Source organism: Hypomesus nipponensis, chromosome 17, assembly GCF_054491055.1.
Source record: "Hypomesus nipponensis isolate SF chromosome 17, ASM5449105v1, whole genome shotgun sequence".
In the NCBI taxonomy this organism is placed as follows: domain Eukaryota; kingdom Metazoa; phylum Chordata; class Actinopteri; order Osmeriformes; family Osmeridae; genus Hypomesus; species Hypomesus nipponensis.
Window position 1 is genome coordinate 19,801,983 of NC_140377.1, and position 22,483 is coordinate 19,824,465.

Genomic DNA, 22,483 nt, shown 5'->3' on the forward strand with positions numbered 1-22,483 from the left:
TCCCCCGGGTCCCCCCAGTTCCCAGGGCTGCCAGGGTTCCCTCAGTCTCCAGGGCTGCCAGGGTTCCCTCAGTCTCCAGGGCTGCCAGGGTTCCCTCAGTCTCCAGGGCTGCCAGGGTTCCCTCAGTCTCCAGGGCTGCCAGGGTTCCCTCAGTCTCCAGGGCTGCCAGGGTTCCCTCAGTCTCCAGGGCTGCCAGGGTTCCCTCAGTCTCCAGGGCTGCCAGGGTTCCCTCAGTCTCCAGGGCTGCCAGGGTTCCCTCAGTCTCCAGGGCTGCCAGGGTTCCCTCAGTCTCCAGGGCTGCCAGGGTTCCCTCAGTCTCCAGGGCTGCCAGGGTTCCCTCAGTCTCCAGGGTTGCCAGGGTTCACTCAGTTTCCAGGGCTGCCAGGTTTCCCTGGATCCCCTCTGTTCCCAGAATCCCCCCAATATCCAGGGCTGCCGGGTTCCCCTGAGTCTCCTCAGTATCTAGGGCTGCCAGGTTCCCCTGGGTCCCCCCAGTTCCCAGAGCTGCCAGGTTCCCCCGGGTCCCCCCAATATCCAGGGCTGCTAGGTTCCCCTGAGTCCCCTCAGTATCCAGGGCTGCCAGGGTTCCCTCAGTTCCCAGAGCAGCCAGGTTCCCCTGGCTCCCCCCAGTTCCCAGAGCTGCCAGGTTCCCCCGGGTCCCCTCAGTTCCCAGGGTTCCCTCAGTATCCAGGGCTGCCAGGGTTCCCTCAGTATCCAGGGCTGCCAGGGTTCCCTCAGTTACTAGAGCAGCCAGGTTCCCCCGGCTCCCCTCAGTTTCCAGGGCTGCCAGGTTTCCCCGGTTCCCCTCTGTTCCCAGAATCCCCCCAATATCCAGGGCTACCGGGTTCCCCTGAGTCTCCTCAGTATCTAGGGCTGCCAGGGACCCCTCAGTTACCAGGGCTGCCAGGTTCCCCTGGGTCCCCCCAGTTCCCAGAGCTGCCAGGTTCCCCCGGGTCCCCTCAGTTCCCAGGGTCCCCTCAGTATCCAGGGCTGCTAGGTTCCCCTGAGTCCCCTCAGTATCCAGGGCTGCCAGGGTTCCCTCAGTTACCAGAGCAGCCAGGTTCCCCTGGCTCCCCTCAGTTTCCAGGGCTGCCAGGTTCCCCTGGCTCCCCTCAGTTCCCAGGGCAGCCAGGTTCCCCTGGCTCCCCTCAGTTCCCAGGGCAGCCAGGTTCCCCTGGCTCTTCTCAGTTCCCAGAGCTGCCAGGTTTCCCTGGATCCCCTCTGTTCCCAGAATCCCCTCAATATCCAGGGCTGCCGGGTTCCCCTGAGTCTCCTCAATATCCAGGGCAGCCAGGCTCCCCTGGGTCCCCCCAGTTCCCAGGGTCCCCCCAATATCCAGGGCTGCCAGGTTCCCCCGGGTCCCCTCAGTTCCCAGGGCTGCCAGGTTCCCCCGGGTCCCCTCAGTTCCCAGGGCTGCCGGGTTCCCCTGAGTCTCCTCAATATCCAGGGCTGCCAGGTTCCCCCGGGTCCCCTCAGTTCCCAGGGCTGCCGGGTCCCCCTGAGTCTCCTCAATATCCAGGGCTGCCAGGCTCCCCTGGGTCCCCCCAGTTCCCAGGGTCCCCCGGGTCCCCTCAGTTTCCAGGGCAGCCAGGGTCCCCCGGGTCCCCTCAGTTTCCAGGGCAGCCAGGGTCCCCCGGGTCCCCTCAGTTTCCAGGGCAGCCAGGGTCCCCCGGGTCCCCTCAGTTTCCAGGGCAGCCAGGGTCCCCCGGGTCCCCTCAGTTTCCAGGGCAGCCAGGGTCCCCCGGGTCCCCTCAGTTTCCAGGGCAGCCAGGGTCCCCCGGGTCCCCTCAGTTTCCAGGGCAGCCAGGGTCCCCCGGGTCCCCTCAGTTTCCAGGGCAGCCAGGGTCCCCCGGGTCCCCTCAGTTTCCAGGGCAGCCAGGGTCCCCCGGGTCCCCTCAGTTTCCAGGGCAGCCAGGGTCCCCCGGGTCCCCTCAGTTTCCAGGGCTGCCAGGGTCCCCCGGGTCCCCTCAGTTTCCAGGGCAGCCAGGGTCCCCCGGGTCCCCTCAGTTTCCAGGGCAGCCAGGGTCCCCCGGGTCCCCTCAGTTTCCAGGGCTGCCAGGGTCCCCCGGGTCCCCTCAGTTCCCAGGGCTGCCAAGTTCCCCCCTGTATCCAGGGTTGCCAGGGTTCCCCAGACCATTCCCAACCACTGCAAGCCCTTCCAATTCTGACTCGGCAGAGCTTCCTCCATACCCCTGGTTACCAGGTTTCCCTCTATTACCCAGACCGCTCCCAGCAACTACAAGAGCCACACCAGGGCTTCCTTACCACTCTTTTCCAAGGTCCCCTCAGTACCCCTGGTCCCTGACACCTGCCACAACAGCTGGACCCACTCATCCCCAGAGGCCTCCCTGTCTTAACTCCGCCCACGACAAACGCAAGGCAAAGAGGGTTAAGCAGATGGTCCCTTCAGTGTACGACATCATGTTCCGGGACGATGCTTCCCTTCAGTCGAATGTTACACAGGCTCCAGGAGGGACCCCCGAGTCTTCCACTGCTGGTGTTGAGGACCAGAGGAGGATTCCTGGGTTTGGTTCTGGCAGTAGGGATGCTCTCCCTCCTCCACCTGCTGAGGACTCTTAGCAAGTGACTCTTTAACAATTCTTTTGAGTAGTTGTGTAATGTCACTTCTGCACTTTTATAATAAAGAATTCTTAACTTTAAACTGACTGGGTTGGAATGTGTTGCTGTGAACATGAATTTCTGTATGGCATGGTTTGATCATTATCTTGTTTGATTTAAATGTTTGAAACTTTACTGAGTTGGGTTATTTGACATGCAGTTCTGCCAACTGGGTTTGTGTACTTTTATGTACAGTACATTCACAAGTCAGTTGGTAAGACTTTCACTGTAGACCAAAAGTGCTTGCGTTTGTCTGTCCCTCACAAGGGAAGCAGAGCTCTGAAGTGACTTTCTAGAGGATTGTTGGGTTTCAGAGTGCTACTGTGTAGCCCAGGCTGACAGGGCCTTCAGCAGCCAGGCTACAGTGTAAAGCAGCCATGCTGAAACCACTGGATATCGCAGTTCTGTCAGCGCCTTCATCTGGTTTAGAGAATAATCGAACTTCACATTTGTCACGATTGCAGTGCAGACTTCAAAATGTAGCCTTGCCTTTTCCTCAAACCATATAGATTCTTCGGATCAAGCTACTAAAACCGTTTAGTCTTTGTTGTAAATATTAACGTTTTAAGAATGGACATTTTATTATGGGTTCCACCATAGCTCATGAGCTGGGACCTTGATGCAGCGGCCTTGGTTCGAATCCAGCTCAGGTCGTTTCTGCATGTCTCTCCCCCTACATTTCCTGTCTCTCAACTAGAGGCCAACAATATATTTTTTTAAATTCCGCATATTTTATTGTACATGTGGTTTTACAGGCAGGCACTAGACTGCCTCTGAAACGACAACTCCTGACCATTTTAATGCTAGAGAGGAGACACCAGAACCTACTGAGGGTGCAGGTGGGGACCAGAAGCCATCACCCTCCCCTGACTTGGAGTCCCCAGAAGAGGTGTCCGGGGTCCCAGGTGTCTCTCGGGAGAATGACTCAATAAAAAATAGGAAAGCTGACAAACCAGCTACAGATCCATCTTATCAATGTTCTCCAATAGTCTGGATGGTACTCTAAAATGACTTGACATTATTCAAATCAATTATTATGGATTAATAGTTCTGTGTCTTGGCCAAATATTTTTGCTGTGTAAGCTGTGATTGCAGACGAATGAACTGAAAAGAGATATGTTTATAGCTTTCACAGCTAAAAAGGTATGTGATGTCATCAGTACTTCCCATACCAGACCTGTACGATAATATTGACAAAGTAGTAATCTATACGATCATTGAACACTCAATATGCATGATGTTTGAAACCTTAATCGGTAACTCCTCTATAACTGCTGACTGAAAAATTGTAAACTATACTGTGTAGGATGTGTGGAGCATGAATTCTGGGGTATGACTCATAAAAGAAGAATATAGGAAATAATACCGTATGTCGGATACACACGAGGTAATATTTCTCTAAACCTAGTATGGAACAGTGCTAGGCTACATTTGCACCATTGAAAATGTACAATAACATACACTCAGACAATACCACTCAATACACTTCAATAATACCGAAACACAGGAAACCACTTAAGTTTCGATAGACGCACAAATGAAAATATAACTCCAGAGCGCTCCACTCAATGTTTTGTCAAACTCACCCCTGCCTGGCTTGTCGAGGGCTGAAATTTGTCACCGTTTCTTGTATTCGCGTATTTAGATGACACCCTCACGCAGTTCTGTTTCGGGGACAGATGACCCCTTTAACAACTGACACTTGTTTAATTAAAATAGAAATGTATAAAGCCCGTTATCCATTGTACTTGCTTAACCGAACAACATAGTGTTTTGAGTAATAGTTTGAGATGATCCTGACATTGGGGATGAGGTGAAAATGTGCTAATCGATTTGAACTTGGAACTTTTGACAGCATGAAAACAATCTCTACAGTCTACACTTCTACAATATCATTCATCACAATCACAGTAACACAATATCTTGTAAAATAATATCCCAAATATTTCTGAAGCAAACTGTAAGTTCAAAAACAGACATAACGAAATAATTGGATGTAATCAAAATAATTGGAAAAGTAATATTTCTATTATTTTTTTAATTGACTGAAACACATTGGCAATTGCGAGCATCAAAGTGAACCAACCCCTCTACTCGGAACAACCACTGAGAAAGTCACTTCATGACAGTGATCCAATTGCACGTCAGGTGCGTTTGAATGAAGTCTTGCCCACCTCAAATTTTATTGGTCGTCCAATTTGAGCGAGCACCTTAAAGCTGTGTAGGATGTGTGTTTGCGTTATGTTGGGTAGGGCGGCGTTTAGAGGTTGTTCAACATGGTGTGGTGTAATTCTCTGTTTTGCGCCTTGGTACTGAGGACTTTGGCCTGTTTTGTAGCAGTTTCCTATGGAAGTATTAGAGATGGGAGCACATTTAGGTTAACAAATGAAGAGACCGATCCGACGGAATTCGAAACCAAATTTAGAAGAGACTTAACGAGTTACGCAAATGAGCCCGGATCTCCGACTGGCGTCGTAACTAGAAACGGCTCTCTTGCCTTTGATTCAGACGGTCGGGAGTCTAACCAAACCACAGGCATGGCTTGTGAGTATACACAACATCCCTCAAGTTAGCCAACGCGTGTTTAGCGGCTCCTCCAGTATAGTAACTTCCTCCCTTTTGTCTTAGCTCGGCACCTGTCGATGAATGCCAAACTAAAACGCATGGGACCTTTAGTGCAGTGCGCTGATGATGCTATGACCTTGCGGGTGAGGGGAGGAAAGACTCCTCATTTTCTGGTTGACAATGGTGAGATCAATGATGCATTTCTGTGGATTTCCAGTGACAACGGCGAGTAGCTTGATCTGAGGATTTGCTTTCTGCAGGTGACGGCACTCTCATTCCCGTGACTCGGATGCCTTCTCAGTGTGGATTCTCTGTGAGAAGGTCACGCAGAGATGTGTTTTTTGTAGCTCCATACCAAGGCTGCCATGTTACCCAACAGGTAAGTCATAATGACGCAATGGCAGGCTAAAAACACCCCTCTTTATTTGGTTGCATTTGAGCCAAGTGGTCTACTCTTCCAACAGGGTGGAGATCATGTACTGCATTTAAAGCTGTGGGGGGAGTCCATGAAAATGTCTTGTCCTCTTGCCCCTCCTCGCCCTTCAGTCTCCTGCCTCAGAAAAGGCATGGTGTTGAATATGGGTAAAATTGCAGCAGATGCACTCTCTGTACAAGGTAAATTTCAGCAGTTGCTCTCGTTTTGAAACATGCCAATCTAAGTTCATGTACTGTATTTCAACAACCGTTTGCCAAATGACTAATAGTCAACTCTCGTTTAGTCTCTAACGTATGGGAGCCCCTGCTGTCATCCAGACAACTTTGTGGATTTACTGTGGCATCACATTCTAGCAGACTGATGATCAGGGCTCCTTACAAAGAACCCTGCGTCAAGATGGAGGTTTAGTGCCAACTTCTGATCACAAATATGTGTATGGTGTATATTTGGGTCTTCAACTAATGCTTTTGTGTTTACAGAATCGGGTGTATGTTCTTGTCCTGCTGATGAATGGCCAACAGTTTGCAGTATCCTGTCCATCTTCACCTGTTGATCCGCCAACAACCTATCCCCTGACACCAGACAATATTCCTTACCCTCAATTTCCCGGACACCCGGGTTACACTGGTTCCCCCGGGTCCCCTCAATTGCCAGGGCAGCCAGGCTCCCCCGGGTACCCACAGTTCCCAGAGCTGCCAGGTTCCCCTGGGTCCCCCCAGTTTCCAGGGCAGCCAGGTTCCCCCGGGTTCCCTCAGTTACCAGGGCAGCCAGGTTCCCCCGGGTTCCCTCAGTTACCAGGGCAGCCAGGTTCCCCCGGGTTCCCTCAGTTACCAGGGCAGCCAGGTTCCCCCGGGTTCCCTCAGTTACCAGGGCAGCCAGGTTCCCCCGGGTTCCCTCAGTTACCAGGGCAGCCAGGTTCCCCCGGGTTCCCTCAGTTACCAGGGCAGCCAGGTTCCCCCGGGTTCCCTCAGTTACCAGGGTCCCCCCAATATCCAGGGCTGCCAGGTTCCCCCGGGTCCCCTCAGTTACCAGGGTCCCCTCAGTTCCCAGGGCAGCCAGGTTCCCCCGGGTCCCCTCAGTTCCCAGGGCAGCCAGGTTCCCCCGGGTCCCCTCAGTTCCCAGGGCAGCCAGGTTCCCCCGGGTCCCCTCAGTTCCCAGGGCAGCCAGGTTCCCCCGGGTCCCCTCAGTTCCCAGGGCAGCCAGGTTCCCCCGGGTCCCCCCAGCTCCCAGAGCTGCCAGGTTCCCCCGGGTCCCCCCAGTTCCCAGAGCTGCCAGGTTCCCCCGGGACCCCCCAGTTCCCAGAGCTGCCAGGTTCCCCCGGGACCCCCCAGTTCCCAGAGCTGCCAGGTTCCCCCGGGACCCCCCAGTTCCCAGAGCTGCCAGGTTCCCCCGGGTCCCCCCAGTTCCCAGAGCTGCCAGGTTCCCCCGGGTCCCCCCAGTTCCCAGAGCTGCCAGGTTCCCCCGGGTCCCCCCAGTTCCCAGAGCTGCCAGGTTCCCCCGGGTCCCCCCAGTTCCCAGAGCTGCCAGGTTCCCCCGGGTCCCCCCAGTTCCCAGAGCTGCCAGGTTCCCCCGGGTCCCCCCAGTTCCCAGAGCTGCCAGGTTCCCCCGGGTCCCCCCAGTTCCCAGAGCTGCCAGGTTCCCCCGGGTCCCCCCAGTTCCCAGGGCTGCCAGGTTCCCCCGGGTCCCCCCAGTTCCCAGGGCTGCCAGGTTCCCCCGGGTCCCCCCAGTTCCCAGGGCTGCCAGGGTTCCCTCAGTCTCCAGGGCTGCCAGGGTTCCCTCAGTCTCCAGGGCTGCCAGGGTTCCCTCAGTCTCCAGGGCTGCCAGGGTTCCCTCAGTCTCCAGGGCTGCCAGGGTTCCCTCAGTCTCCAGGGCTGCCAGGGTTCCCTCAGTCTCCAGGGCTGCCAGGGTTCCCTCAGTCTCCAGGGCTGCCAGGGTTCCCTCAGTCTCCAGGGCTGCCAGGGTTCCCTCAGTCTCCAGGGCTGCCAGGGTTCCCTCAGTCTCCAGGGCTGCCAGGGTTCCCTCAGTCTCCAGGGCTGCCAGGGTTCCCTCAGTCTCCAGGGCTGCCAGGGTTCCCTCAGTCTCCAGGGTTGCCAGGGTTCACTCAGTTTCCAGGGCTGCCAGGTTTCCCTGGATCCCCTCTGTTCCCAGAATCCCCCCAATATCCAGGGCTGCCGGGTTCCCCTGAGTCTCCTCAGTATCTAGGGCTGCCGGGTTCCCCTGAGTCTCCTCAGTATCTAGGGCTGCCAGGTTCCCCCGGGCCCCCCCAATATCCAGGGCTGCTAGGTTCCCCTGAGTCCCCTCAGTATCCAGGGCTGCCAGGGTTCCCTCAGTTCCCAGAGCAGCCAGGTTCCCCTGGCTCCCCCCAGTTCCCAGAGCTGCCAGGTTCCCCCGGGTCCCCTCAGTATCCAGGGCTGCCAGGGTTCCCTCAGTATCCAGGGCTGCCAGGGTTCCCTCAGTATCCAGGGCTGCCAGGGTTCCCTCAGTATCCAGGGCTGCCAGGGTTCCCTCAGTATCCAGGGCTGCCAGGGTTCCCTCAGTTACTAGAGCAGCCAGGTTCCCCCGGCTCCCCTCAGTTTCCAGGGCTGCCAGGTTTCCCCGGTTCCCCTCTGTTCCCAGAATCCCCCCAATATCCAGGGCTACCGGGTTCCCCTGAGTCTCCTCAGTATCTAGGGCTGCCAGGGACCCCTCAGTTACCAGGGCTGCCAGGTTCCCCTGGGTCCCCCCAGTTCCCAGAGCTGCCAGGTTCCCCCGGGTCCCCTCAGTTCCCAGGGTCCCCTCAGTATCCAGGGCTGCTAGGTTCCCCTGAGTCCCCTCAGTATCCAGGGCTGCCAGGGTTCCCTCAGTTACCAGAGCAGCCAGGTTCCCCTGGCTCCCCTCAGTTTCCAGGGCTGCCAGGTTCCCCCGGCTCCCCTCAGTTCCCAGGGCAGCCAGGTTCCCCTGGCTCCCCTCAGTTCCCAGGGCTGCCAGGTTCCCCTGGCTCCCCTCAATTCCCAGGGCAGCCAGGTTCCCCTGGCTCTTCTCAGTTCCCAGAGCTGCCAGGTTTCCCTGGATCCCCTCTGTTCCCAGAATCCCCTCAATATCCAGGGCAGCCAGGCTCCCCTGGGTCCCCCCAGTTCCCAGGGTCCCCTCAATATCCAGGGCTGCCAGGTTCCCCCGGGTCCCCTCAGTTCCCAGGGCTGCCAGGTTCCCCCGGGTCCCCTCAGTTCCCAGGGCTGCCAGGTTCCCCCGGGTCCCCTCAGTTCCCAGGGCTGCCAGGTTCCCCCGGGTCCCCTCAGTTCCCAGGGCTGCCGGGTTCCCCTGAGTCTCCTCAATATCCAGGGCTGCCAGGTTCCCCCGGGTCCCCTCAGTTCCCAGGGCTGCCAGGCTCCCCTGGGTCCCCCCAGTTCCCAGGGTCCCCCGGGTCCCCTCAGTTCCCAGGGTCCCCCGGGTCCCCTCAGTTCCCAGGGTCCCCCCAATATCCAGGGCTGCCAGGGTCCCCCCAATATCCAGGGCTGCCAGGTTCCCCCGGCTCCCCTCAGTTTCCAGGGCTGCCAGGTTCCCCCGGGTCCCCTCAGTTTCCAGGGCTGCCAGGTTCCCCCGGCTCCCCTCAGTTTCCAGGGCTGCCAGGTTCCCCCGGCTCCCCTCAGTTTCCAGGGCTGCCAGGTTCCCCCGGGTCCCCTCAGTTTCCAGGGCAGCCAGGGTCCCCCGGGTCCCCTCAGTTTCCAGGGCTGCCAGGTTCCCCCGGCTCCCCTCAGTTTCCAGGGCAGCCAGGGTCCCCCGGGTCCCCTCAGTTTCCAGGGCAGCCAGGGTCCCCCGGGTCCCCTCAGTTTCCAGGGCAGCCAGGGTCCCCCGGGTCCCCTCAGTTTCCAGGGCAGCCAGGGTCCCCCGGGTCCCCTCAGTTTCCAGGGCAGCCAGGGTCCCCCGGGTCCCCTCAGTTTCCAGGGCAGCCAGGGTCCCCCGGGTCCCCTCAGTTTCCAGGGCAGCCAGGGTCCCCCGGGTCCCCTCAGTTTCCAGGGCAGCCAGGGTCCCCCGGGTCCCCTCAGTTTCCAGGGCAGCCAGGGTCCCCCGGGTCCCCTCAGTTTCCAGGGTCCCCCCTATATCCAGGGCTGCCAGGGTCCCCCCAATATCCAGGGCTGCCAGGTTCCCCCGGGTCCCCTCAGTTCCCAGGGCTGCCAAGTTCCCCCCTGTATCCAGGGTTGCCAGGGTTCCCCAGACCATTCCCAACCACTGCAAGCCCTTCCAATTCTGACTCGGCAGAGCTTCCTCCATACCCCTGGTTACCAGGTTTCCCTCTATTACCCAGACCGCTCCCAGCAACTACAAGAGCCACACCAGGGCTTCCTTACCACTCTTTTCCAAGGTCCCCTCAGTACCCCTGGTCCCTGACACCTGCCACAACAGCTGGACCCACTCATCCCCAGAGGCCTCCCTGTCTTAACTCCGCCCACGACAAACGCAAGGCAAAGAGGGTTAAGCAGATGGTCCCTTCAGTGTACGACATCATGTTCCGGGACGATGCTTCCCTTCAGTCGAATGTTACACAGGCTCCAGGAGGGACCCCCGAGTCTTCCACTGCTGGTGTTGAGGACCAGAGGAGGATTCCTGGGTTTGGTTCTGGCAGTAGGGATGCTCTCCCTCCTCCACCTGCTGAGGACTCTTAGCAAGTGACTCTTTAACAATTCTTTTGAGTAGTTGTGTAATGTCACTTCTGCACTTTTATAATAAAGAATTCTTAACTTTAAACTGACTGGGTTGGAATGTGTTGCTGTGAACATGAATTTCTGTATGGCATGGTTTGATCATTATCTTGTTTGATTTAAATGTTTGAAACTTTACTGAGTTGGGTTATTTGACATGCAGTTCTGCCAACTGGGTTTGTGTACTTTTATGTACAGTACATTCACAAGTCAGTTGGTAAGACTTTCACTGTAGACCAAAAGTGCTTGCGTTTGTCTGTCCCTCACAAGGGAAGCAGAGCTCTGAAGTGACTTTCTAGAGGATTGTTGGGTTTCAGAGTGCTACTGTGTAGCCCAGGCTGACAGGGCCTTCAGCAGCCAGGCTACAGTGTAAAGCAGCCATGCTGAAACCACTGGATATCGCAGTTCTGTCAGCGCCTTCATCTGGTTTAGAGAATAATCGAACTTCACATTTGTCACGATTGCAGTGCAGACTTCAAAATGTAGCCTTGCCTTTTCCTCAAACCATATAGATTCTTCGGATCAAGCTACTAAAACCGTTTAGTCTTTGTTGTAAATATTAACGTTTTAAGAATGGACATTTTATTATGGGTTCCACCATAGCTCATGAGCTGGGACCTTGATGCAGCGGCCTTGGTTCGAATCCAGCTCAGGTCGTTTCTGCATGTCTCTCCCCCTACATTTCCTGTCTCTCAACTAGAGGCCAACAATATATTTTTTTAAATTCCGCATATTTTATTGTACATGTGGTTTTACAGGCAGGCACTAGACTGCCTCTGAAACGACAACTCCTGACCATTTTAATGCTAGAGAGGAGACACCAGAACCTACTGAGGGTGCAGGTGGGGACCAGAAGCCATCACCCTCCCCTGACTTGGAGTCCCCAGAAGAGGTGTCCGGGGTCCCAGGTGTCTCTCGGGAGAATGACTCAATAAAAAATAGGAAAGCTGACAAACCAGCTACAGATCCATCTTATCAATGTTCTCCAATAGTCTGGATGGTACTCTAAAATGACTTGACATTATTCAAATCAATTATTATGGATTAATAGTTCTGTGTCTTGGCCAAATATTTTTGCTGTGTAAGCTGTGATTGCAGACGAATGAACTGAAAAGAGATATGTTTATAGCTTTCACAGCTAAAAAGGTATGTGATGTCATCAGTACTTCCCATACCAGACCTGTACGATAATATTGACAAAGTAGTAATCTATACGATCATTGAACACTCAATATGCATGATGTTTGAAACCTTAATCGGTAACTCCTCTATAACTGCTGACTGAAAAATTGTAAACTATACTGTGTAGGATGTGTGGAGCATGAATTCTGGGGTATGACTCATAAAAGAAGAATATAGGAAATAATACCGTATGTCGGATACACACGAGGTAATATTTCTCTAAACCTAGTATGGAACAGTGCTAGGCTACATTTGCACCATTGAAAATGTACAATAACATACACTCAGACAATACCACTCAATACACTTCAATAATACCGAAACACAGGAAACCACTTAAGTTTCGATAGACGCACAAATGAAAATATAACTCCAGAGCGCTCCACTCAATGTTTTGTCAAACTCACCCCTGCCTGGCTTGTCGAGGGCTGAAATTTGTCACCGTTTCTTGTATTCGCGTATTTAGATGACACCCTCACGCAGTTCTGTTTCGGGGACAGATGACCCCTTTAACAACTGACACTTGTTTAATTAAAATAGAAATGTATAAAGCCCGTTATCCATTGTACTTGCTTAACCGAACAACATAGTGTTTTGAGTAATAGTTTGAGATGATCCTGACATTGGGGATGAGGTGAAAATGTGCTAATCGATTTGAACTTGGAACTTTTGACAGCATGAAAACAATCTCTACAGTCTACACTTCTACAATATCATTCATCACAATCACAGTAACACAATATCTTGTAAAATAATATCCCAAATATTTCTGAAGCAAACTGTAAGTTCAAAAACAGACATAACGAAATAATTGGATGTAATCAAAATAATTGGAAAAGTAATATTTCTATTATTTTTTTAATTGACTGAAACACATTGGCAATTGCGAGCATCAAAGTGAACCAACCCCTCTACTCGGAACAACCACTGAGAAAGTCACTTCATGACAGTGATCCAATTGCACGTCAGGTGCGTTTGAATGAAGTCTTGCCCACCTCAAATTTTATTGGTCGTCCAATTTGAGCGAGCACCTTAAAGCTGTGTAGGATGTGTGTTTGCGTTATGTTGGGTAGGGCGGCGTTTAGAGGTTGTTCAACATGGTGTGGTGTAATTCTCTGTTTTGCGCCTTGGTACTGAGGACTTTGGCCTGTTTTGTAGCAGTTTCCTATGGAAGTATTAGAGATGGGAGCACATTTAGGTTAACAAATGAAGAGACCGATCCGACGGAATTCGAAACCAAATTTAGAAGAGACTTAACGAGTTACGCAAATGAGCCCGGATCTCCGACTGGCGTCGTAACTAGAAACGGCTCTCTTGCCTTTGATTCAGACGGTCGGGAGTCTAACCAAACCACAGGCATGGCTTGTGAGTATACACAACATCCCTCAAGTTAGCCAACGCGTGTTTAGCGGCTCCTCCAGTATAGTAACTTCCTCCCTTTTGTCTTAGCTCGGCACCTGTCGATGAATGCCAAACTAAAACGCATGGGACCTTTAGTGCAGTGCGCTGATGATGCTATGACCTTGCGGGTGAGGGGAGGAAAGACTCCTCATTTTCTGGTTGACAATGGTGAGATCAATGATGCATTTCTGTGGATTTCCAGTGACAACGGCGAGTAGCTTGATCTGAGGATTTGCTTTCTGCAGGTGACGGCACTCTCATTCCCGTGACTCGGATGCCTTCTCAGTGTGGATTCTCTGTGAGAAGGTCACGCAGAGATGTGTTTTTTGTAGCTCCATACCAAGGCTGCCATGTTACCCAACAGGTAAGTCATAATGACGCAATGGCAGGCTAAAAACACCCCTCTTTATTTGGTTGCATTTGAGCCAAGTGGTCTACTCTTCCAACAGGGTGGAGATCATGTACTGCATTTAAAGCTGTGGGGGGAGTCCATGAAAATGTCTTGTCCTCTTGCCCCTCCTCGCCCTTCAGTCTCCTGCCTCAGAAAAGGCATGGTGTTGAATATGGGTAAAATTGCAGCAGATGCACTCTCTGTACAAGGTAAATTTCAGCAGTTGCTCTCGTTTTGAAACATGCCAATCTAAGTTCATGTACTGTATTTCAACAACCGTTTGCCAAATGACTAATAGTCAACTCTCGTTTAGTCTCTAACGTATGGGAGCCCCTGCTGTCATCCAGACAACTTTGTGGATTTACTGTGGCATCACATTCTAGCAGACTGATGATCAGGGCTCCTTACAAAGAACCCTGCGTCAAGATGGAGGTTTAGTGCCAACTTCTGATCACAAATATGTGTATGGTGTATATTTGGGTCTTCAACTAATGCTTTTGTGTTTACAGAATCGGGTGTATGTTCTTGTCCTGCTGATGAATGGCCAACAGTTTGCAGTATCCTGTCCATCTTCACCTGTTGATCCGCCAACAACCTATCCCCTGACACCAGACAATATTCCTTACCCTCAATTTCCCGGACACCCGGGTTACACTGGTTCCCCCGGGTCCCCTCAATTGCCAGGGCAGCCAGGCTCCCCCGGGTACCCACAGTTCCCAGAGCTGCCAGGTTCCCCTGGGTCCCCCCAGTTTCCAGGGCAGCCAGGTTCCCCCGGGTTCCCTCAGTTACCAGGGCAGCCAGGTTCCCCCGGGTTCCCTCAGTTACCAGGGCAGCCAGGTTCCCCCGGGTTCCCTCAGTTACCAGGGCAGCCAGGTTCCCCCGGGTTCCCTCAGTTACCAGGGCAGCCAGGTTCCCCCGGGTTCCCTCAGTTACCAGGGCAGCCAGGTTCCCCCGGGTTCCCTCAGTTACCAGGGTCCCCCCAATATCCAGGGCTGCCAGGTTCCCCCGGGTCCCCTCAGTTACCAGGGTCCCCTCAGTTCCCAGGGCAGCCAGGTTCCCCCGGGTCCCCTCAGTTCCCAGGGCAGCCAGGTTCCCCCGGGTCCCCCCAGTTCCCAGAGCTGCCAGGTTCCCCCGGGTCCCCCCAGTTCCCAGAGCTGCCAGGTTCCCCCCGGGACTCCCCAGTTCCCAGAGCTGCCAGGTTCCCCCGGGACCCCCCAGTTCCCAGAGCTGCCAGGTTCCCCCGGGTCCCCCCAGTTCCCAGAGCTGCAAGGCTCCCCCGGGTCCCCCCAGTTCCCAGAGCTGCCAGGTTCCCCCGGGTCCTCCCAGTTCCCAGAGCTGCCAGGTTCCCCCGGGTCCCCCCAGTTCCCAGAGCTGCCAGGTTCCCCCGGGTCCCCCCAGTTCCCAGAGCTGCCAGGTTCCCCCGGGTCCCCCCAGTTCCCAGGGCTGCCAGGTTCCCCCGGGTCCCCCCAGTTCCCAGGGCTGCCAGGGTTCCCTCAGTCTCCAGGGCTGCCAGGGTTCCCTCAGTCTCCAGGGCTGCCAGGGTTCCCTCAGTCTCCAGGGCTGCCAGGGTTCCCTCAGTCTCCAGGGCTGCCAGGGTTCCCTCAGTCTCCAGGGCTGCCAGGGTTCCCTCAGTCTCCAGGGCTGCCAGGGTTCCCTCAGTCTCCAGGGCTGCCAGGGTTCCCTCAGTCTCCAGGGCTGCCAGGGTTCCCTCAGTCTCCAGGGCTGCCAGGGTTCCCTCAGTCTCCAGGGCTGCCAGGGTTCCCTCAGTCTCCAGGGCTGCCAGGGTTCCCTCAGTCTCCAGGGCTGCCAGGGTTCCCTCAGTCTCCAGGGCTGCCAGGGTTCCCTCAGTCTCCAGGGCTGCCAGGGTTCCCTCAGTCTCCAGGGCTGCCAGGGTTCCCTCAGTCTCCAGGGCTGCCAGGGTTCCCTCAGTCTCCAGGGCTGCCAGGGTTCCCTCAGTCTCCAGGGCTGCCAGGGTTCCCTCAGTCTCCAGGGCTGCCAGGGTTCCCTCAGTCTCCAGGGCTGCCAGGGTTCCCTCAGTCTCCAGGGCTGCCAGGGTTCCCTCAGTCTCCAGGGCTGCCAGGGTTCCCTCAGTCTCCAGGGCTGCCAGGGTTCCCTCAGTCTCCAGGGCTGCCAGGGTTCCCTCAGTCTCCAGGGCTGCCAGGGTTCCCTCAGTCTCCAGGGCTGCCAGGGTTCCCTCAGTCTCCAGGGCTGCCAGGGTTCCCTCAGTCTCCAGGGCTGCCAGGGTTCCCTCAGTCTCCAGGGCTGCCAGGGTTCCCTCAGTCTCCAGGGCTGCCAGGGTTCCCTCAGTCTCCAGGGCTGCCAGGGTTCCCTCAGTCTCCAGGGCTGCCAGGGTTCCCTCAGTCTCCAGGGCTGCCAGGGTTCCCTCAGTCTCCAGGGCTGCCAGGGTTCCCTCAGTCTCCAGGGCTGCCAGGTTTCCCTGGATCCCCTCTGTTCCCAGAATCCCCCCAATATCCAGGGCTGCCGGGTTCCCCTGGGTCCCCCCAGTTCCCAGAGCTGCCAGGTTCCCCTGGGTCCCCCCAATATCCAGGGCTGCTAGGTTCCCCTGAGTCCCCTCAGTATCCAGGGCTGCCAGGGTTCCCTCAGTTCCCAGAGCAGCCAGGTTCCCCTGGCTCCCCCCAGTTCCCAGAGCTGCCAGGTTCCCCCGGGTCCCCTCAGTTCCCAGGGTTCCCTCAGTATCCAGGGCTGCCAGGGTTCCCTCAGTATCCAGGGCTGCCAGGGTTCCCTCAGTATCCAGGGCTGCCAGGGTTCCCTCATTTACTAGAGCAGCCAGGTTCCCCCGGCTCCCCTCAGTTTCCAGGGCTGCCAGGTTTCCCCGGTTCCCCTCTGTTCCCAGAATCCCCCCAATATCCAGGGCTACCGGGTTCCCCTGAGTCTCCTCAGTATCTAGGGCTGCCAGGGACCCCTCAGTTACCAGGGCTGCCAGGTTCCCCTGGGTCCCCCCAGTTCCCAGAGCTGCCAGGTTCCCCCGGGTCCCCTCAGTTCCCAGGGTCCCCTCAGTATCCAGGGCTGCAAGGTTCCCCTGAGTCCCCTCAGTATCCAGGGCTGCCAGGGTTCCCTCAGTTACCAGAGCAGCCAGGTTCCCCTGGCTCCCCTCAGTTTCCAGGGCTGCCAGGTTCCCCTGGCTCCCCTCAGTTCCCAGAGCTGCCAGGTTCCCCCGGGTCCCCCCAGTTCCCAGGGCTGCCAGGTTCCCCCGGGTCCCCCCAGTTCCCAGGGCTGCCAGGTTCCCCCGGGTCCCCCCAGTTCCCAGGGCTGCCAGGTTCCCCCGGGTCACCCCAGTTCCCAGGGCTGCCAGGTTCCCCCGGGTCACCCCAGTTCCCAGGGCTGCCAGGTTCCCCCGGGTCACCCCAGTTCCCAGGGCTGCCAGGTTCCCCCGGGTCACCCCAGTTCCCAGGGCTGCCAGGTTCCCCCGGGTCACCCCAGTTCCCAGGGCTGCCAGGTTCCCCCGGGTCACCCCAGTTCCCAGGGCTGCCAGGTTCCCCCGGGTCACCCCAGTTCCCAGGGCTGCCAGGGTTCCCTCAGTCTCCAGGGCTGCCAGGGTTCCCTCAGTCTCCAGGGCTGCCAGGGTTCCCTCAGTCTCCAGGGCTGCCAGGGTTCCCTCAGTCTCCAGGGCTGCCAGGGTTCCCTCAGTCTCCAGGGCTGCCAGGGTTCCCTCAGTCTCCAGGGCTGCCAGGGTTCCCTCAGTCTCCAGGGCTGCCAGGGTTCCCTCAGTCTCCAGGGCTGCCAGGGTTCCCTCAGTCTCCAGGGCTGCCAGGGTTCCCTCAGTCTCCAGGGCTGCCAGGGTTCCCTCAGTCTCCAGGGCTGCCAGGGTTCACTCAGTTTCCAGGGCTGCCAGGTTTCCCCGGTTCCCCTCTGTTCCCAGAATCCCCCCAATATCCAGGGCTACCGGGTTCCCCTGAGTCTCCTCAGTATCTAGGGCTGCCAGGGACCCCTCAGTTACCAGGGCTGCCAGGTTCCCCTGGGTCCCCCCAGTTCCCAGAGCTGCCAGGTTCCCCCGGGTCCCCTCAGTTCCCAGGGTCCCCTCAGTATCCAGGGCTGCTAGGTTCCCCTGAGTCCCCTCAGTATCCAGGGCTGCCAGGGTTCCCTGGGTCCCCCCAGTTCCCAGGGTCCCCCCAATATCCAGGGCTGCCAGGTCCCGCCGGGTCCCCTCAGTTCCCAGGGCTGCCAGGTTCCCCCGGGTCCCCCCAGTTCCCAGGGCTGCCAGGTTCCCCCGGGTCCCCCCAGTTCCCAGGGCTGCCAGGTTCCCCCGGGTCCCCCCAGTTCCCAGGGCTGCCAGGTTCCCCCGGGTCACCCCAGTTCCCAGGGCTGCCAGGTTCCCCCGGGTCACCCCAGTTCCCAGGGCTGCCAGGTTCCCCCGGGTCACCCCAGTTCCCAGGGCTGCCAGGTTCCCCCGGGTCACCCCAGTTCCCAGGGCTGCCAGGTTCCCCCGGGTCACCCCAGTTCCCAGGGCTGCCAGGTTCCCCCGGGTCACCCCAGTTCCCAGGGCTGCCAGGTTCCCCCGGGTCACCCCAGTTCCCAGGGCTGCCAGGTTCCCCCGGGTCACCCCAGTTCCCAGGGCTGCCAGGGTTCCCTCAGTCTCCAGGGCTGCCAGGGTTCCCTCAGTCTCCAGGGCTGCCAGGGTTCCCTCAGTCTCCAGGGCTGCCAGGGTTCCCTCAGTCTCCAGGGTTGCCAGGGTTCACTCAGTTTCCAGGGCTGCCAGGTTTCCCTGGATCCCCTCTGTTCCCAGAATCCCCCCAATATCCAGGGCTGCCGGGTTCCCCTGGGTCCCCCCAGTTCCCAGAGCTGCCAGGTTCCCCTGGGTCCCCCCAATATCCAGGGCTGCTAGGTTCCCCCGGGTCCCCCCAATATCCAGGGCTGCCAGGGTTCCCTCAGTTCCCAGAGCAGCCAGGTTCCCCTGGCTCCCCCCAGTTCCCAGAGCTGCCAGGTTCCCCCGGGTCCCCTCAGTTCCCAGGGTTCCCTCAGTATCCAGGGCTGCCAGGGTTCCCTCAGTATCCAGGGCTGCCAGGGTTCCCTCAGTTACTAGAGCAGCCAGGTTCCCCCGGCTCCCCTCAGTTTCCAGGGCTGCCAGGTTTCCCCGGTTCCCCTCTGTTCCCAGAATCCCCCCAATATCCAGGGCTACCGGGTTCCCCTGAGTCTCCTCAGTATCTAGGGCTGCCAGGGACCCCTCAGTTACCAGGGCTGCCAGGTTCCCCTGGGTCCCCCCAGTTCCCAGAGCTGCCAGGTTCCCCCGGGTCCCCTCAGTTCCCAGGGTCCCCTCAGTATCCAGGGCTGCAAGGTTCCCCTGAGTCCCCTCAGTATCCAGGGCTGCCAGGGTTCCCTCAGTTACCAGAGCAGCCAGGTTCCCCTGGCTCCCCTCAGTTTCCAGGGCTGCCAGGTTCCCCTGGCTCCCCTCAGTTCCCAGAGCTGCCAGGTTCCCCCGGGTCCCCCCAGTTCCCAGGGCTGCCAGGTTCCCCCGGGTCACCCCAGTTCCCAGGGCTGCCAGGTTCCCCCGGGTCACCCCAGTTCCCAGGGCTGCCAGGTTCCCCCGGGTCACCCCAGTTCCCAGGGCTGCCAGGTTCCCCCGGGTCACCCCAGTTCCCAGGGCTGCCAGGTTCCCCCGGGTCACCCCAGTTCCCAGGGCTGCCAGGTTCCCCCGGGTCACCCCAGTTCCCAGGGCTGCCAGGTTCCCCTGGGTCACCCCAGTTCCCAGGGCTGCCAGGTTCCCCCGGGTCACCCCAGTTCCCAGGGCTGCCAGGTTCCCCCGGGTCACCCCAGTTCCCAGGGCTGCCAGGGTTCCCTCAGTCTCCAGGGCTGCCAGGGTTCCCTCAGTCTCCAGGGCTGCCAGGGTTCCCTCAGTCTCCAGGGCTGCCAGGGTTCCCTCAGTCTCCAGGGCTGCCAGGGTTCCCTCAGTCTCCAGGGCTGCCAGGGTTCCCTCAGTCTCCAGGGCTGCCAGGGTTCCCTCAGTCTCCAGGGCTGCCAGGTTTCCCCGGTTCCCCTCTGTTCCCAGAATCCCCCCAATATCCAGGGCTACCGGGTTCCCCTGAGTCTCCTCAGTATCTAGGGCTGCCAGGGACCCCTCAGTTACCAGGGCTGCCAGGTTCCCCTGGGTCCCCCCAGTTCCCAGAGCTGCCAGGTTCCCCCGGGTCCCCTCAGTATCCAGGGCTGCTAGGTTCCCCTGAGTCCCCTCAGTATCCAGGGCTGCCAGGGTTCCCTGGGTCCCCCCAGTTCCCAGGGTCCCCCCAATATCCAGGGCTGCCAGGTCCCGCCGGGTCCCCTCAGTTCCCAGGGCTGCCAGGTCCCCCCGGGTCCCCTCAGTTCCCAGGGCTGCCAGGTTCCCCCGGGTCCCCCCAGTTCCCAGGGCTGCCAGGTTCCCCCGGGTCACCCCAGTTCCCAGGGCTGCCAGGTTCCCCCGGGTCACCCCAGTTCCCAGGGCTGCCAGGTTCCCCCGGGTCACCCCAGTTCCCAGGGCTGCCAGGTTCCCCCGGGTCACCCCAGTTCCCAGGGCTGCCAGGTTCCCCCGGGTCACCCCAGTTCCCAGGGCTGCCAGGTTCCCCCGGGTCACCCCAGTTCCCAGGGCTGCCAGGTTCCCCCGGGTCACCCCAGTTCCCAGGGCTGCCAGGTTCCCCCGGGTCACCCCAGTTCCCAGGGCTGCCAGGTTCCCCCGGGTCACCCCAGTTCCCAGGGCTGCCAGGTTCCCCCGGGTCACCCCAGTTCCCAGGGCTGCCAGGTTCCCCCGGGTCACCCCAGTTCCCAGGGCTGCCAGGTTCCCCCGGGTCACCCCAGTTCCCAGGGCTGCCAGGTTCCCCCGGGTCACCCCAGTTCCCAGGGCTGCCAGGTTCCCCCGGGTCACCCCAGTTCCCAGGGCTGCCAGGTTCCCCCGGGTCACCCCAGTTCCCAGGGCTGCCAGGTTCCCCCGGGTCACCCCAGTTCCCAGGGCTGCCAGGGTTCCCCCGGGTCACCCCAGTTCCCAGGGCTGCCAGGGTTCCCCCGGGTCACCCCAGTCTCCAGGGCTGCCAGGGTTCACTCAGTCTCCAGGGCTGCCAGGGTTCACTCAGTCTCCAGGGCTGCCAGGGTTCACTCAGTTTCCAGGGCTGCCAGGTTTCCCCGGTTCCCCTCTGTTCCCAGAATCCCCCCAATATCCAGGGCTACCGGGTTCCCCTGAGTCTCCTCAGTATCTAGGGCTGCCAGGGACCCCTCAGTTACCAGGGCTGCCAGGTTCCCCTGGGTCCCCCCAGTTCCCAGAGCTGCCAGGTTCCCCCGGGTCCCCTCAGTTCCCAGGGTCCCCTCAGTATCCAGGGCTGCTAGGTTCCCCTGAGTCCCCTCAGTATCCAGGGCTGCCAGGGTTCCCTGGGTCCCCCCAGTTCCCAGGGTCCCCCCAATATCCAGGGCTGCCAGGTCCCGCCGGGTCCCCTCAGTTCCCAGGGCTGCCAGGTTCCCCCGGGTGCCCTCAGTTTCCAGGGCAGCCAGGTTCCCCCGGGTGCCCTCAGTTTCCAGGGCAGCCAGGTTCCCCCGGGTCCCCTCAGTTTCCAGGGCAGCCAGGTTCCCCCGGGTCCCCTCAGTTTCCAGGGCAGCCAGGTTCCCCCGGGTCCCCTCAGTTTCCAGGGCAGCCAGGTTCCCCCGGGTCCCCTCAGTTTCCAGGGCTGCCAGGTTCCCCCGGGTCCCCTCAGTTTCCAGGGCTGCCAGGTTCCCCCGGGTCCCCTCAGTTTCCAGGGCTGCCAGGTTCCCCCGGGTCCCCTCAGTTTCCAGGGCTGCCAGGTTCCCCCGGGTCCCCTCAGTTTCCAGGGCTGCCAGGTTCCCCCGGGTCCCCTCAGTTTCCAGGGCTGCCAGGTTCCCCCCTGTATCCAGGGTTGCCAGGGTTCCCCAGACCATTCCCAACCACTGCAAGCCCTTCCAATTCTGACTCGGCAGAGCTTCCTCCATACCCCTGGTTACCAGGTTTCCCTCTATTACCCAGACCGCTCCCAGCAACTACAAGAGCCACACCAGGGCTTCCTTACCACTCTTTTCCAAGGTCCCCTCAGTACCCCTGGTCCCTGACACCTGCCACAACAGCTGGACCCACTCATCCCCAGAGGCCTCCCTGTCTTAACTCCGCCCACGACAAACGCAAGGCAAAGAGGGTTAAGCAGATGGTCCCTTCAGTGTACGACATCATGTTCCGGGACGATGCTTCCCTTCAGTCGAATGTTAAACAGGCTCCAGGAGGGACCCCCGAGTCTTCCACTGCTGGTGTTGAGGACCAGAGGAGGATTCCTGGGTTTGGTTCTGGCAGTAGGGATGCCCTCCCTCCTCCACCTGCTGAGGACTCTTAGCAAGTGACTCTTTAACAATTCTTTTGAGTAGTTGTGTAATGTCACTTCTGCACTTTTATAATAAAGAATTCTTAACTTTAAACTAACTGGGTTGGAATGTGTTGCTGTGAACATGAATTTCTATATGGCATGGTTTGATCATTAACTTGTTTGATTAATATTGACTATAGACCAAAAGTGCTTTCTCTGCCTCTCTCAAAAGAAGCAGAGCTCTGAAGTGACTTTCTAGAGAATTATTGGGTTTCAGAGTGTTCTGTATAAATCTATTGTCCATGTTGAGATGCACGTTTAATGGACGTAATCCATCCATTAAACGTGTTTGTTTCTAGACCTCATCTTGGGTATGCAAATTTTATGGTACTACCAGGTTATTGACAATGGTTATTGTTGCTTTATTAAATGGCTCAGGACTGTCTAAAAGCCATATCACACAAGGCTTGATTAATTTTGGCACTTCCTGCAGCCTTCTAAGATATAATCACAGCCGTGCTGTTCAGCAATAACACACGACCATGAATGTGATACTGCATTTACAGGAGTTCTACAAGCGAGCTTTCAGCTGACAACGGTCATGTAAGCAGTGTTCTGTTTGTTGAAGACTTGTATAGCCATTTACTGCCCTGTTGGAATGACAATGCCACGTGTGTGTGTGTCTGAACTTACTGGGTCTTCGCTTTTGAACGCAGACATTGTTTCTTTGGGTGAGCCCCTCAGCACAGTCACAGCTGAAGGAGCAGTCTGTGTTTGTCCAGATCTCATCCAGTCCAGGGCAAGCCAGCAGATAAGAGAAAGGTTGTGAGAGAGCAGAAAACAAGATGGATGAATGAAAACACATTCAAACGTGAACGATGATGTGTAATATTATGGTCTTTTGGTCTCCCCCACCAGATACCTGTGAGCTCAC

At 57.8% G+C, this 22,483-nt stretch overlaps 2 protein-coding genes across 2 annotated transcripts; both read left to right on the forward strand.

Moving 5' to 3' along the window:
- Positions 1-234: 234 nt before the first annotated feature.
- Positions 235-10,342, forward strand: LOC146253921 (uncharacterized; the record flags this gene model as incomplete). Its single annotated transcript, XM_084677658.1, has 4 exons — positions 235-1,177; positions 1,250-2,579; positions 5,532-5,563; positions 7,787-10,342. Coding segments are annotated over 4 exons (4,779 nt in total), but the record flags the coding sequence as incomplete, so codon positions are not given.
- A 2,214-nt stretch (positions 10,343-12,556) lies between these two features.
- LOC146253922 (uncharacterized) lies at positions 12,557-21,579 on the forward strand. The gene is made up of 7 exons (XM_084677660.1): positions 12,557-12,843; positions 12,928-13,047; positions 13,125-13,243; positions 13,329-13,479; positions 13,584-13,702; positions 13,780-14,179; positions 21,320-21,579. Exons 1-7 carry the CDS (start codon positions 12,576-12,578, stop codon positions 21,577-21,579), a joined length of 1,437 nt encoding a protein of 478 aa, XP_084533786.1. The 5' UTR covers positions 12,557-12,575.
- Positions 21,580-22,483: the final 904 nt, after the last annotated feature.